General features: G+C 36.9%; 1 protein-coding gene across 3 annotated transcripts in view; it reads right to left on the bottom strand.

Moving 5' to 3' along the window:
- cdk18 (cyclin dependent kinase 18) overlaps window positions 1–15,099 on the bottom strand; it is a 154,853-nt gene that overhangs the window by 42,875 nt on the left and 96,879 nt on the right. For all 3 annotated transcript variants that reach the window (XM_030135219.1, XM_030135220.1, XM_030135221.1), the window contains 3 exons: window positions 13,774–13,905; window positions 12,895–12,951; window positions 3,788–3,902 (listed from right to left, as the gene is read on the bottom strand). In XM_030135219.1, the coding sequence (XP_029991079.1) occupies window positions 3,788–3,902; window positions 12,895–12,951; window positions 13,774–13,905 (304 nt within the window). The remainder of the gene's footprint in view (window positions 1–3,787; window positions 3,903–12,894; window positions 12,952–13,773; window positions 13,906–15,099) is intronic.

Below are 15,099 nucleotides of genomic sequence, written 5' to 3'. Positions count from 1 at the left end.
TATCAGTTCTGCATACAGACCGCTGGGTTCCACTGGTGTCAGCGGTGGTTCTGTTCTGCCCACCGCTGTTTATAGTTATTACTGCGGTTAGCGTAGCTTCTCAGTATAGTTAGCCTACGTGTCTGTTGCACTTAGCGGTGTGGAAAAAAAGAATTGTTATCATGTGGTACGGTGATGAAGACCCCTTTAACCCTACAGGAGGACTTCCCCTGGACTATCACCTACAGACAGAGTGACTGTGGATCTACCTGCTCCCTTTGAGTTTCCTCAGCTGGGTGAGGCAGATGGAAGTGGGCGGAGCTACGGCGGGAGACACCGCTGAGTTCAGCTGGAGCTGGTGACAATACTGCCCCCCCATCTGTGCCAGTCTGCTTTAACTATGGGACAGCCTTCCACATACGGCCCAGTCACATTATGCAGCCGTGAAAGAGAAGATGGGATCGTCTTTTGGACAGTGACAGTTAATGGAGCGTTTTAGAGCTAACATATCGGCTCGTTCACCAGTTCCGGGGCAGAGCCTGCAGCTGTACAGCTGATGTGAGCCGGCTGGAGCTGGTACAGGTGTTTTTACCTCCGAGTTATGCGCGCATCACTGCTGTTAGTAAACATGTAAACTCATCTGTGGTGCCTTTATCACAAGCAGACATACTCGCAAATAACAAAACATGCAAACACCAGTCCAAAGAAAAACACCATATAAAGCAACAGTTGGGACTTTCTGGATCCAGATAGCATGCCTACCAATATGGCGGTGTAAACAACAGTCACATGACCAGTGATGTCAGCTGCAAGTCCTCAATAAAGATATGTTTCTGAAATATAGTGTGGAAGAATTCCAAAAGAGACCAAAGATATGTACCACCTGTGGCCCTGGAGATTTGACAGCACACCCTCAGCCATCACTTCCAGGGGTATTACTCATCCCCAAATCATTCAGCTCATTCATGTTTGGTATTTAGGAGGAACTTGGGAAGTCCAGTTCTTTGGGCGTCCACCCTGACCTTCATGTTCATTTTGACGTCAATGTTGAACTCCATTTTTCGGGGTCGGTGCATGGTGATGGGAGCAGATAGAAGCACAGGTGAGGGGAGGGGATAGTGTCTGTTTGTTGTAATTACTTAAGTTTTTTTTATAATGATAATAATTCTAATAATAACTGGGAGCCATTTTATATTATGCCCTTTTGAACCCCTAGACTAGGGCGTAACAATTTTTGTTGTAAAATAAAGGAATTAAAATTGAATTTCGAGGTGTTTATTCTTTTTCAGTGTCAAAACAGACAAACCAAATTTAAAAAAAAATTGATTGATTTTCGTTTTCTCATTCTAATAACTAAAAAAGAAAGTTACTACCTGACAGAAATGGAAAAACAGATCAAAAACATCTGGGTTTTTTTCATGTTCTGAGACCGGATGTTGCCATTTTCCAGAGAATCTTTGTGACCGGCACATTAGCGCTCTTTATTTAAAAATGACAACATCCAGGCTCAGAATATGAAAATTTCCATTTCTGTCAGGTAGTAACTTTCTTTTTGTTTTCAGAAAGAGACAATGAAAATCAATGTTTTGACACTGAAAAAGAAAAACACCACGAAATTCAATTTTAATTCTTGCATTTTAAAATGAAAATCAATTAACCACTAGTTTTTCTTTTGTTACTGAAAAGAAAATCCAATTACCAAAATGCACACAGACCGTCTGTTGATACTCAGAGCTGGTTCTTCCTCCTCCTCCTCATCATGGTTTAAAGCTGTTTGGTACAGTACCATCGTACCTGAGCTGATTGTCTGGTCTGGGTCAAACTCTTTCACACTTTAACTGTCATTTCTTTCAGCAGCTCCTCATACATGGTGACATTTCATCGCTGCATTCCGTCTAATATAGTGGCTATTTCTGGTTCTTACATTAATTCCACATCACTCCACACATTCACATGCAAGTATTCGCTACATCTGTTTCCATTGCACTTGTTCAACTTTTATCTAAATGCCGACTTTTCCACCTCTTGCAAGGATGCAAATTTTTGCGCAACATGTCTGTGTTTCTTGTGCAAATAAAAACAGCTGAAAGGAAACTCGTACTCTTACAAAATAGTCACATTAAAGCTGCAGGGGCTGAAATCAGGGTCAATTTGGAGTGAAGTTGAAGTTCCATTGGCAGATTTTTTTTTGCTTGAATTAGGCAAAAAATATCTTGAATTAAGCAAAAAAAAAAAAAAAATCTGCCAATGGAACAAGTGAAAATTATCTTGGTAAGATTTCTTGAAATCAGATTTTCCAGATCTATTGTCTATAAATCAGTTCTTATATCTCACTGAAAAGTTCCTCTTTTGGTGATTCTGTCTGATTTCAAGTGTAATGAGATATTTGGACTAGAAATGAGAAAAATACACTTGGTAAGATTTAGATTTTTGCAGTGTTTTGTCACATCTGAGTCTTAATAGTTATAGGTAACGAGACTTTAATCTGAGTTTTTATGGACATCTACATGATCAGTGAATTAATTCTAGGAAAATACATTATTTACACTGAAAAACCACAAAATAAGAAGGAAAATATTACAATAAATGGTGATAAATCACTTAACCCCTTTAGCCCTATCAGCCTGCCCATGGGCCGAAAAAATTATATTAATATTCATCTACTATAAAAATGTAATAAATCAGGACAATGGATGTTTTTTTCAACTTTTGCTCAAAGTTTAGACCCTAATGTTAATAAAAGTACATCAAAAGTGTATTTTAGTGCAAACTTTAATGTTCAAACATGATTTTTAATCTTTGTGGGGTGAAATATACGCTATTAACTCTTTCATGCACACTGCTCACTACAGTGGACAGCTATTCTAGAGCTGTTCTCTTGTATATTCACGGGTTTTGTTGTTCTTTTCATTTTTGTTTTTTTTTTTTGTTATTTTTTTTAACACATATCTCTATTAAAGTTTTAAGACACTACATATCTTTTCTGACATGAATTGATAACATTATGTAGATCTCTCCTGAGCATAAACCCCCAGAATCACAAGCTCTCCCCATACTTTTCACACAGTTTATCAGTAAATACATGTTTTTGTGCGTCAAAAATTAAACGTGTGGTGTCCAGCTGAGTGGACATTTTTTGCAACTTCATGAAAAATAGGTTCATAAGATTTTTTTTTTTTTTCATTATTATTTTTTTAATGTGTTTTTAAATTTTTAAATTATTTTATTTATTTATTTATTTTTCAGAAGAAAATTTTCAATCGCATTGTTTTTTTCATGCCTAAAGAGGAATAAAAACACTCAGGAAAAAATTTTGATTAAGGTTCTCATAATTTGTGCATGAAAGGGTTAAAAATCTCCGACACGAACAATTAATTTATGCATATCATCGTCAATCCAGCCGAAAAAAAAAACAGGCGAGGATAAAAAATTCTAATTTCTCTTTTAGTTTGTTACAGTTTACTCAGTCATAGTAATAGATACAATATTTTAGACTGTGTGGTCTCTAAATGTCCATAGACACCAAGAACATCCATATGAACCTCATTATTATAAGTATTATAAGTAATTCTTCATTTACTTTGGGTATGTCTTTTTAGGTGTTTTTCCCCTGAAAATATGGTCAGGGTTAAACAGGTTAAAGGTTAAATATAGAGAAAAAAAAAGTCATTTTCTCTATATTCACAACAGACTTTAAGGGTTAACGTAGTTTCAGTGAAGGTTAGTTATTAAAGTACCCTCTAGTCACCTGTCATTGGACTAAAATATCATCACCTCCTTCATGTTTGTATCTGTGTGGTGTTCGTACCCTCTCTGATCGCAGTACAAGGTGCTCCCTCTTCGTGCTCCAACCGGATCTCCTTCAACGCCACCAGGTTCTCTGTTAGTTTGCTTCGCCCTTTGAAAACAGTGGCATACGTCCCCTAGGAAAAAAAAAAAAAAAAAAAAACCACAACCATGATCATGTGTTTCTAGGTCTAGGTGACGCTATGATCACATTATACCCAAAGGATCTTGCACTTATTTGCTAGGCAGGTTATTTTGAAGCTAATTTAGTCGGAAACTATTTCCATCCAGTCTGTTTACCGTCTTCCCGTCGTCCATATCACATGAAGATAAAGCTGGGCAGGTAATTAATTCCATCTGACTGAATGGGGTTTAACGGCTATCACCTACATGCATCATTACCATCCTCATTCCTTCAGTGTAGGACATCTCAAGCAGGTTTCAATCTAATCCAGCAGTTATACGCCTGTTTATGTCCTCTGGATCTGATTAGTAGGATTCTCATCATAATTCCATTCACTGAGCGACATGTACACTGAACAAAAATATAAACACACGAAGAAATATTTTGATTTATTTTTATGTAATGAAATAGAGTATATAGCCAACAATAACAGCATATTTTCCTCAACAAATGGACTTCAATTTGCGAGCATTACAGGCAATTAAAAAGAAATAGTCCAGAAGTTACGACAGTGGTTCCCAACCTTTTTTGGCTCCTGTCCCCATTTTAACATCATAAACTTCTGGTGACCCCAGACATTCAAAACGGAGACTTTTTTTTTTTCCTTTTTCTTTCTTTGTATTATGGTAGTATGATTCTGGATGCTACTTTGTGTGTATACATACTGTATATATTTGTATTTGTGCATAATTGTAATTGTAATAATTTTAATAATTATTACTATCTATTTTTTTACATACTTATTTAATTTACTTACATTTTTTTCTTTTTTCCTTTCATTGAGCATTATCGATACCCTTTTTTTTCTTCTAAAAAAAAAAGAGAATAGTGAACTTTGTATTATTGATGTACTGAATAATATCTTATGAGACTGTTCTGAATAAACATTTGAATTAAAAAAAAAAAAATGAAGACATTTTTTTGCCAAAATTAATTTGTTTTTAATCATATAATAGTTTGCTACTTTACTATGTTGAAAAATAAACTTTTCTTTTTTCTTTTGTTCAGACAAGGTATAGTTTTTAGATGTTACCTGTTTGACAGTTTCGACTGTGACTCCAGTCTTCCTCAGAAGCGTCATCCGACGTGCTGCTGACGTGTTATTTATCAGCTGGTCGGCTCGACGGACCAATCAGAGCCCGTCGAGCCGACCGCGCCTCCTCCGCCTTGGGTGGTCTCTGGAGGAGGGAATCCCAGGTGTGCAGAGGGTGTACGCCCCCTCGTCCCGGTTGATGGTGCCGCGCGCCCACTTCCTGATCTCTATTGCCTCCTTGATCCAATGTTTGAGTTTGTTTGTTTCAGATGTTCTGATTGTGTCCTTATCCCAGTCCATGATGTGGTTGTGTCTCCTGCAGTGGTCCGTGATGGCCGATTTTAAGTTCTCCTGTTCGCCTTTTTCTTCCTGAGTCCGTGTGAATCTCCTTGCTGTCTCCTTTTTGCATTCTTTTTGGTGTTCTTTTTTTCTTGTGTTTAATGATCGTCCTGTTTCCCCGATGTATGTTTTGTTGGATGATTTGCACGGTATCTCATATATGACCGGTGCTGTTTCGTCCTTTGGGTGTACAAGTATTTGACAGAGTTTTGTGTGTGGTTTTACGGCAACGTTGATACGGTGTTTTTTCATGACCCTCTGTATTGGTTCTGTTATCCCCCATATGTATGGTATAGTTATGAAATCTTCAGGTTTGTCATTGGTCCTTTTTGTGTGTTTTGTTTTTTTGTCTTTGCTCTTCTTTTCTTTGTTTTTGACTTGTCTGCCTTTGTGGATGGCCCATTTGGAGTATTGACACAGTGTAAGCGCATGTCGACTCGCAGTCGACTCGATGGGCTCTGATTGGTCTGTTGAGCTGACCAGCTGATAAATGACACGTCAGCAGCACGTCGGATGACGCTTCTGAGGAAGACTGGAGTCACAGTCGAAACTGTCCAGCAGGTAACATCTAAAAACTATACCTTGTCTGAACAAAAGAAAAAAGAAAAGTATAACTACATAAACAGACGACAAAATGAACGTCATTAGCCTTGAAAAATAAACGTTAATTTTAGATGACATTTTGGCTTTATAATCCTACTATAATGCATGTTTCGTGTCCGTCTGGTGTCCGATCGATGTTGCAGCACAGGAGCGCGTTTGTACGGGTTTTCCTCAGCCTTCACAGGCCCGATCACCGCCAAACTCACCAAATGAATAGAAACATTACCTGACTATCTACTAGGCACAATTTAATGTCCATATTCAAATGTTGTGAGGTATGCTGGGAGATTTTAGCCTCTCATGCTATCGTACAATGGCACCACAGGCACAATGCTGCTAGTATATATAATGCACCTTTTTGGCGTCTCCTCAGTTTCTCTTAGATGTCTTAGCGGGATGAGGCAGGGGAAGAAATCTTTCCATTCTCTGTTCGGTCCAGTTTTCTGACTGCAGATTGAAGCGTAGTAACGTCTGCGGTCACATGATCGGGTCAATCAAGAGGTTACCTCTCAGATTTTGAATCCTGCATTTTATTTGAACTTATTTTTTAGTAGGAAAAGTGTGTGGTGATTTAATTATAACAAAATATACCTTGAATCATTTTTTTTCATTAATTTTTTATTACTTTTTTTTTTATCAATTAAGTCTTTATGTACAGTATTGTACTCTTTTAGAGGTAGTTAGAGTATAAATACTATCTATCTATCTATCTATCTTAGAGTTTTGCAATTTCAGTCTTCTGTATGTGCTGTGCATTTGGCAAAACTGACAATAAAGCTTTTACTGTAATATTATCCTCTGTATTTTGCAAATTTTCTGTGAAAATCAAGTATTTTCTTATATTTAATTCACTGATCATGTAGACGTTCATAAAAACTCAGATTAAAGTTGAGGATTATTATATCAGAAACAGAGAAAACTAAAGGAAAACTGACTTTTTCAGTACATTTATCATTAACTGAACTTAAACCCAGTGTGTCCATCCACTGTCATTGATCCAACTCCATGGGTTTTACTGGTGAATCAGTGTTGTAGAAGATGACGGTGTTTCCACGGTAACGACGGAGCCTCTGAACGTTCAAATGGGTCATATCTGATGTCCATGAAAAGCTGAAGAACTGCATTTTACACCAATTATTTACATGTATTGATAGGATTAGTGGATCAACAGGTATTAAACAGTTTAGATCAGTAGATGCTTTTGGTTGTTGGTGGATGTTTGGGTCTTTATGGGTTAAGAATCACTCTTAAATTATTGTATTGGACTGTTCAGAGTATTGTTCCATCCTCCAAACCCACACGTTTCATTCTGCACATGCTCAGTTCCATTGAGGTCAAAACTGGATGTTTTAGCAAAATAATGAAACACATCCAGGACATGACATGTTGAAGCTGTCAAGAATTTAGTTTTGTATTTTTTTTCTTGTTCACAATAAATAGAAATTTTAATTTGCATTTGTTTGTGAATCCGTGTATCATTCGTTCTTTTCATATTCAACTGAGAATCCATAATTGGAAAACGAGTAGTAAGTTCTGGGTCATACCAAATCGGATATCAAAAATGTCAATGTGAAACCCAACATTTGGACCATTTGCTTGTTTCCAATTTTGAATTTGTGCGTTCAATCGAAAGAATGAAAAACTCGTTTTTTTGATATTTGATTTGTACATGAATAATGAAATAACAAGCAATTTTTTTCATTTTCCGATTGTAGAGTCTCAATTGAATAAGAAAAAAATGAATGATACATAGATTTTTGTGTCTGTCTGACCCAGTCACACCTTTTGAAACACATCTATCTATCTATCTATCTATCTATCTATCTATCTATCTATCTATCTACCTATCTATCTATCTATCTATCTATCTATCTATCTATCTATCTATCTATCTATCTATCTATCTATCTATCTATCTATCGATTACTAGAAATTTCAGCCAATCCCAAGGTTGAAAAACACTGAGTTACAGCATCAAGAACACAATGGGGCTCAACGGTCTGAGTTCACAGATGTTAATAACGAGTGTTTCCATAAGTAGCTTCACGCAGAGCACTGCACCGGCAGCGCATGGACATCAACATGTTGTCAACTGTGGCCTGGAATGATGCACATTCAGTCGTGCTGCCACTGCTGTAACAGACAACCCAGCTTTGAGCATGTCAGTGGCACGCTCCCTCATTATTTGCGACATCTGTTTCATGTTGACAAGTGACAAAAGTGCACAGTTTGGTGTGGCCTTTTACTGCCTATTACCAGGGATGTCAAATTAATTTATTCCAGGGGCCACATACGGGCAAATTTAATCTATAGTGGGCCGGACCAGGAAAATGACTATATAATAACCTGTAAATAAAAAGAATCCCAATATTTTTCTTTGTTTTCTCACAAAAAAGTATAAGTGCAGTTTTAATAATATTATGCCACAGTTTCTCATTTATACATGTACATTACAACTTACAGATCACAGTGGATCTAAAAAGGCACAAAACATTTAGAACATTTAGAATATTGTTAATATTGTTATTGTTAATATTGGTTGTTTAGATAATTCACATTTTTGTGAAAAGATAGCTTGGAGTTGTAAACATTTTCATCAAGTAATTTGACTTTTTTTTTTTTTTTACACTAAATATATAATATATTATGAAGCTAATATTTTATTTGTCTGATCCACTTGTGATTAGGGCTGTGTATCGGCAAGAATCTGGCGGTACGATACAAATCACAATACTAGGATCACGATACGATATATCACAATATATCATGATGTCATGTCCTAATTCAGTTGAAAAAACCTAGACAACTTGCAAAAAACTTTTTTTTGTAACCCATTGTAATGGATCCACTGTACACGCTTTGAGTGTGCGTTCATAGAAAAACACTATATAAATCTAATCCATTATTATTATTCTTATTATTAAAAAATAAATGGTGAGTTGAGAGAGACAATATTGATATTTAAAAAATGGTACGTAACACAATTTTTGAAGGATACAACTGTTAAGATCTAATAAGTAATGAGTAAATAATTTATTTTCGACTACATTAAATTACCATTCATCTGGTCGGTTAAGTTTTCTATTTTTCTGGTTTAGTTTCACTTTTTTATGTTTTTGCTTGTTTGTTTGGTTGTATGCGTTGTTGTTTTTTTCTTTTCCTATACTGGATGCTGGGTAACTGAATTTGTGATGTAGGACAGGCATTAATAGAAGCATTCGGCTTCTGCCTGGGCCTTTTCAGTCACTACCCTGTTGGTAATGTTTGGAGTGTGGACATTGGCTGAATTATGTGATGACTGAAAAAAGAATTTCATCATCATCATTATCACAATCACAATCCATAACAGACATGACAAACTGTGGTTGTGAAACTGCCGCACTGTGGTTCTGTTTATCTGTCAAATGTTCATTGTGGTCAGTTTCAGATGCTGCAGCTCTTTCATAATTCATAGTTTCAGTTCTTGTTTGTTCAGTATTAATTGTCCTCCTTGTAAATCACAGCTGGACTGACTGGACAGATCCTGACCGAGGAAAATAAAACTCTCCCTTTGTGCAGTAATCTACACCTGGCTTTACTGCCTCCGTCCATAATAATATACATTATATAGACTAAATGTCCTCTAAAATTAACATTTATTTGCAACATAGTATAGCAAACTATTCCATGATCACAAACAAATTAAATTTAGCAAAAAAAAATTTCTGGGGTCGCCAGAAATGTGTGATGTTAAAATGGGGTCAGGAGACAAAAACGGTTGGGATCCGCTGGTGTAGTAGTTGAGTGTTGTGCTAGCAGAAGGAGGTGCTTATTTATAAAAACGTCCACATCTGCAGTGCCTTCTCATGCAGACAGCTTGTGTCACAAATCAGTCCTGTCTCCTCAAGGCAAAATCTGTTCTCAGACAAACGGTGCGGGATTTAAGAGCGTGGGCCATGTCACGTAGAATTAAAGCTTTTCTTTTCCATAGCACGTCCATGCGTTATGCTCCTACAGAGTACGACGACGTGTTTGCGTACGTGGTGTGAATGCAGATTTAAGACTGTTTTTCTTCTTGTTAAACTCAGACAACCGCGGAGAACTTATGTAAGAAACTGCACACATGGGTATACGCTCCTTTTTTCTCATTAAGGGACATAAACAGTGCAGATGCTTTATGTTTGGCTCAGGTTTTGACAGGCTCTTGGTGTCCTGGGAGAGGCCTGACTCACCACCAGCCCCATCCATAAAATAAACAGTAGCAGACGGATGACTTGTGGTCAGCATGGCAGACAGTATACACCCGAGATACAGAAGTTTAGTCTAGCTTTAAGTTATTGCTCGGTAGCTGCAGTCGTGGGTGGACCCCTCACTGGACTCTGTTGACGGTCGGTAACGTTTGAAGTGATGTACCCAAGGGAGTAGGACTGATTTTGACATTGGTGGGGACACTAAAGTGCTCCAAGGCAGCACTCCTGAAAGTTGATGTTTTTTTGCATTTTCATAATTTCCCGTCATGTCGAGCTGATCAAACAAGCGAACATTCATAGAAAAAAAATTCAGTAATTGACATCCTACTATAAAAACCATCTGGTGTCCGATCGATGTTCCAGCACAGGAGGGCGTTTGTACGGGTTTTCCTCAGCCTTCACAGGCCCGATCGCTGCCAAACTCACCAAATGAATAGGAACATTCCCTGACTATCTACTAGGCACAATTTTATGTCCGTATTCAAATGTTGTGAGGTATGCTGGGAGATTTTATCCGTCCTCGCTCGCTCAGCCAGGCACGAGAAATGTGACGTTCGCAGACAAGTCGAGTCTTTTGAATGTCTCTTTGAAGTGAACGATAAGAACAGATTCCTTGCGAGCCGTTCATGTACGTGCCCTTCTTCTATTCCAATCCCCCACACTGCCTTCATGCTTCACCTGTGTGTCCATGAGTCTGAGTTGTCTACGCTGCCTTCACCTGAACCACTAATGACATCGACGAGTTTGAGTTGTCCCAGCACACCACATTCACTTGAACGCAGCTACATGCACAGCTAATTTAGGGGAGGAGTTATCAGCTAATTTAGGGGAGGAGTTATCAGTGAGTCCAACTGACTGGACTGAAGACATTTACCGCTGGATCAGGGAGGAGCGACTCAAAAAAGTGGAGATGTGGGATTAACTGGAGGAGCATCTGCTTCTAGAAATGCAGATATGCATTTATATGGAGGAAAAGCCAGGCCCTGGTGGACCCTGGTGGACCCCAGCCGGGCCCTGGTGGACCCCAGCCTCACCACAGTCCTGGTCTTCAGTACCTGTCTGCTGTTCTACTTTATGCAACGGGCCGTGAAACACACTCAAACATCAGTTTCCTTTTACACATTTGAAGGTTTTTCACAAAAGTAACGCAATAATTACTTTCCCTGGTAACTAATTACATTTATGAAGGAGTAATTCCGTTACTAATTTAATTACTTTTTTGAAAAGTAATTAGTAACTATAACTCATTACTTTTTAGAAGGAATTTGCCCAACACTGGTGGTTACACTGCCGTTCATGACATTTCTACTGCTAGCAGATGATGCTACAGTGTGAAGGCTGCAGTTCACTACCGCTGGATGAGTGTAATCATACTTGACAGGCCAAACAAATACATGCTCTTCCCTTCATGCCTCATATGTTGGCTCAAATTATTACCTGCACAATGCATGATTAAATGGTAGTTTACAAATGGACAGTGGTGGCACACAAGTTCTACTTATCATGCTATGGTACAATGGCACCACGGGTACAATGGCGCTAGTGTTTATAAATGCATGTCTGAATATCTAAAGAGAATACAAGAATTTAATGCATTCTGCAATGTTATTCTCATGACTAATATACCCATTATTATTTAAACTCAACTGTGAATTTCCTGCCTCTCCTCTTCTACCTCCTCCTGCCTCTCTACTGTTTGTCTCCTGACATAAATATGTTGATTCATGACGTATGAACAGATTAGGGATACACTGATCATACAGTTTGATGGTACAGTTATTGCCTGAGCAAAAAAGACTTTTACTTTCAATTACTACATGTAATTTATTCCCCAAAAATATGGATAAAATCACATCTAGAATCACATTTAGAATCTGAGGTTTTATTGTATTCCCCCCACAAATTTTCTTTATTTGTGTTTTTGAAACAGTTGCTCTCTTCCATTGAAATACATGAAAATAACTAGACAAGAACTCGGAGAGTGCAGACCTCCGCCAAGGCAGATCAGTGCCCCCCCCCGGATCACCACCAAAATTTAATTATTTGATCCTTTTGCCAGTATCAACATTTCTTGAAATTTTCATCCAAATCCGTCCATAACTTTCTGAGTTATCTTGCACACAAACAGACAAACAGACATACAAACCAATGCCGGCAAAACCATAACCTCCTTGGCGGAGGTAATAAGTAAAAATAACTTTTACAAAGTGTTTCTGTTTGGCTTTAAATAGTGTCTTTTATTCAGTATCTGTGTTGAGCCTCTACAGTTCTATACCCTTGAACTAACTTACACTTTGACTCCTAAAGAAGTGTCTTATGACCAGTTTTCTTTTCTTTGACATCCTTTACATCCTAATTACCAAGCACACACGCACGGGCATGCGCTCACACGCACGCAAACAAACAAATGTACCTGTAAATGACACCACTGATATTCAAATCCATCTAGCTGACACGACCCAGGCAGAACAAATACAAACATATAGAAAACTTACATTAGCGGTCCAACTAACAGGTTCCTTTTACAACTACATGAAGTGACAGCGGGGACGGCCAATCACATGTACGTTAGCAAAACCGCAGAGCCAATCGGAGAGCGATATTTATGTTAGAGGTGGGACTAGTAGCAGAGACTGACTGTTAACCCTTTGTGTGCCATAATCATTGAGTAAACACTACAGACAGCGGTTGGATTGGTAGTGAGTACACAGTAGTGGATGGATATACGCCCCTGGACGTACCTCACCCAGTTTGCCCAGCTTCACATACGTCTCCAGCTTCCCAAATCCGATGTCAGACTAGAGACAAAAAGAAAAAAATAAAACTTCAATGATTTATGTATTGTTTTTACTTAGTACACTTTACAATGGAAAAAAATCAAAATCTTACTAAGTGTATTTTTGTCATTTCTAGTCAAAATATCTCATCACACTTAAAATAAGACAGAATCACCTAAAGAGTAACTTTTCAGTGAGACATAAGAATGTATTTTTTAAGACAATAAATCTGGAAAATCTGATTTCAAGAAATCTTACCAAGATAATTTTCACTTGTTCCATTGGCAGATTTTTTTTTTTTTTTTGCTTGAATTGAGCAAAAAAATCTTGAATTCAGCCAAAAATCTGCCAATGGAACAAGTGAAAATTATCTTGGTAAGATTTCTTGAAATAAGATTTTAAAGATCTATTCAAGATCTGTATCTATGGTTATTTTTCAGGAAACTGGAAAAACAATGTAATGAATGGAGTTAAGAGATGTAGTCACAAGCCATTTTTAACACTGGTTAGAAGAAATATTTCTAAAACTGTCAGGCCAATGTGAAGACTGACCAATAGAATCGTTTTATGAGAAAAAAAGAAACCAAAAATAGACTTGCAATTTTTCTTCCCGACAGAGACAATATAAACCTTTTAATGTACAACTTTAAGAAATAATTATTGCCATGATGTAAATAATATCAACAAGTATAATATCAAGATGGCAAGAAGGACCTGACATTTGCAGAGTGGATTTTAGCAACTCTGCAGAAAGCCACTACAGTTGCTCAAATTAAATTATTATGGTTTTATAAGACAAAAGTGCAGCAGTGTATATGGTGTGCATTTAAACAGGATACAAACCAGCGATGCACGTCGAGACATACGACTGAGGGGTTTGGAAAGTGGGGAGTTTTCACTCTCCAGCTGCAGCTTCTTCAGAAACTCTGGAGGCAGACGGATGTCCATGGGCAGAGACATACGCTTACTGACGTCCTGCGAACAGACAACACACAGCCTTCAAATGTCAGACAGACCTTCAGGTACCATGTTATAATTAGTGGGGATAACACACAGAACACCCCGCCCCTGGTGAACACAAACAGACACAGTGTAGGCTGAAGAAATTCAACTGGAGTCTGCTTGAGATGCTTTTAAGGAACACTGTCGTATACGTTTAGTGTAAACCAGTGTTTGTCTGGTGAAGGTCTGCTCTGTGTTCCAAAAGTCAGAACTAAACATGGAGAATCAGCGTTCAGTTTGTAGGCTCCGTACACTGTAAAAAAAAAAAAAAAATCTGTAATTTAACAGAATTTTCACTGTTTATTTTTCAGATTTTTCCTGTATTTTTAAGATACAGGAAAATATCGATGGGATTACAAAAATAGACTGTGATTTTACATGTCAAATGTAAAATAACACAAAGAAACTGTCACTGTGAATAACCATAAAATTTCCGTTTTTTAAAAGAGATTTTTTCTTTTTTCACAGAAAAATACAGTTAAAATACATTTGCAAATGTATCATAATTTCACAAATATTTCTTTCCTATTTATGAGATTAAACTGTCAATTTAAAGTTTAATACCGTAAAAAAATAATAAAATGAGATAAAATTACTGACAATTAACCAGAAAAGAAGTATTAGTTCTGTCAGTTGAACCAGACTTGTTTGTTAATTGACAAATATCTTGTGTAATTACAGGAGGTTTCACAACAAAAATGTTGAATAAATGTATTTTTGTGAATGTATAACATGTATAAGCACTGATAAACTGTCCAAATACAGTTTTTATCAGTGGATTGGATAACTGAGTCTGATTGAAAATTATTTAAATATTTATAGGTAATTTGATCATTTTAATACATGAAAATATTCTTTATTAAACATTAAAAAGAAAAAAAAAAAAAAGCAAAATCTTATGTAAAGTTAGGGCAAAAAAATTAATTTAATTATGGAAAATTTCCATATTTTTATGAGATGGTTATTTTCCGTTATTCAACAGTATTATTTTGGCGCCCCAGCTGCCAGAATATTACTGTCTTTTAATTTTTTAATTTTTATTTTTTTACAGTGTATAGTGACAATAAAGGGCATTGTATTGTATTTTATTGTACTCTATTCTATTTAATTTAATTTAATTTAATTTTATTCACTTTCTTTTGTCGTATTTTATCATACTGTGTTGTT

The sequence above is a fragment of the Sphaeramia orbicularis genome, chromosome 5 (assembly GCF_902148855.1).
Source record: "Sphaeramia orbicularis chromosome 5, fSphaOr1.1, whole genome shotgun sequence".
Taxonomy (NCBI): Eukaryota; Metazoa; Chordata; class Actinopteri; order Kurtiformes; family Apogonidae; genus Sphaeramia; species Sphaeramia orbicularis.
The sequence above is the reverse complement of the archived record's forward strand: the minus strand, read 5'-3'. Positions and strand labels throughout refer to the sequence as shown.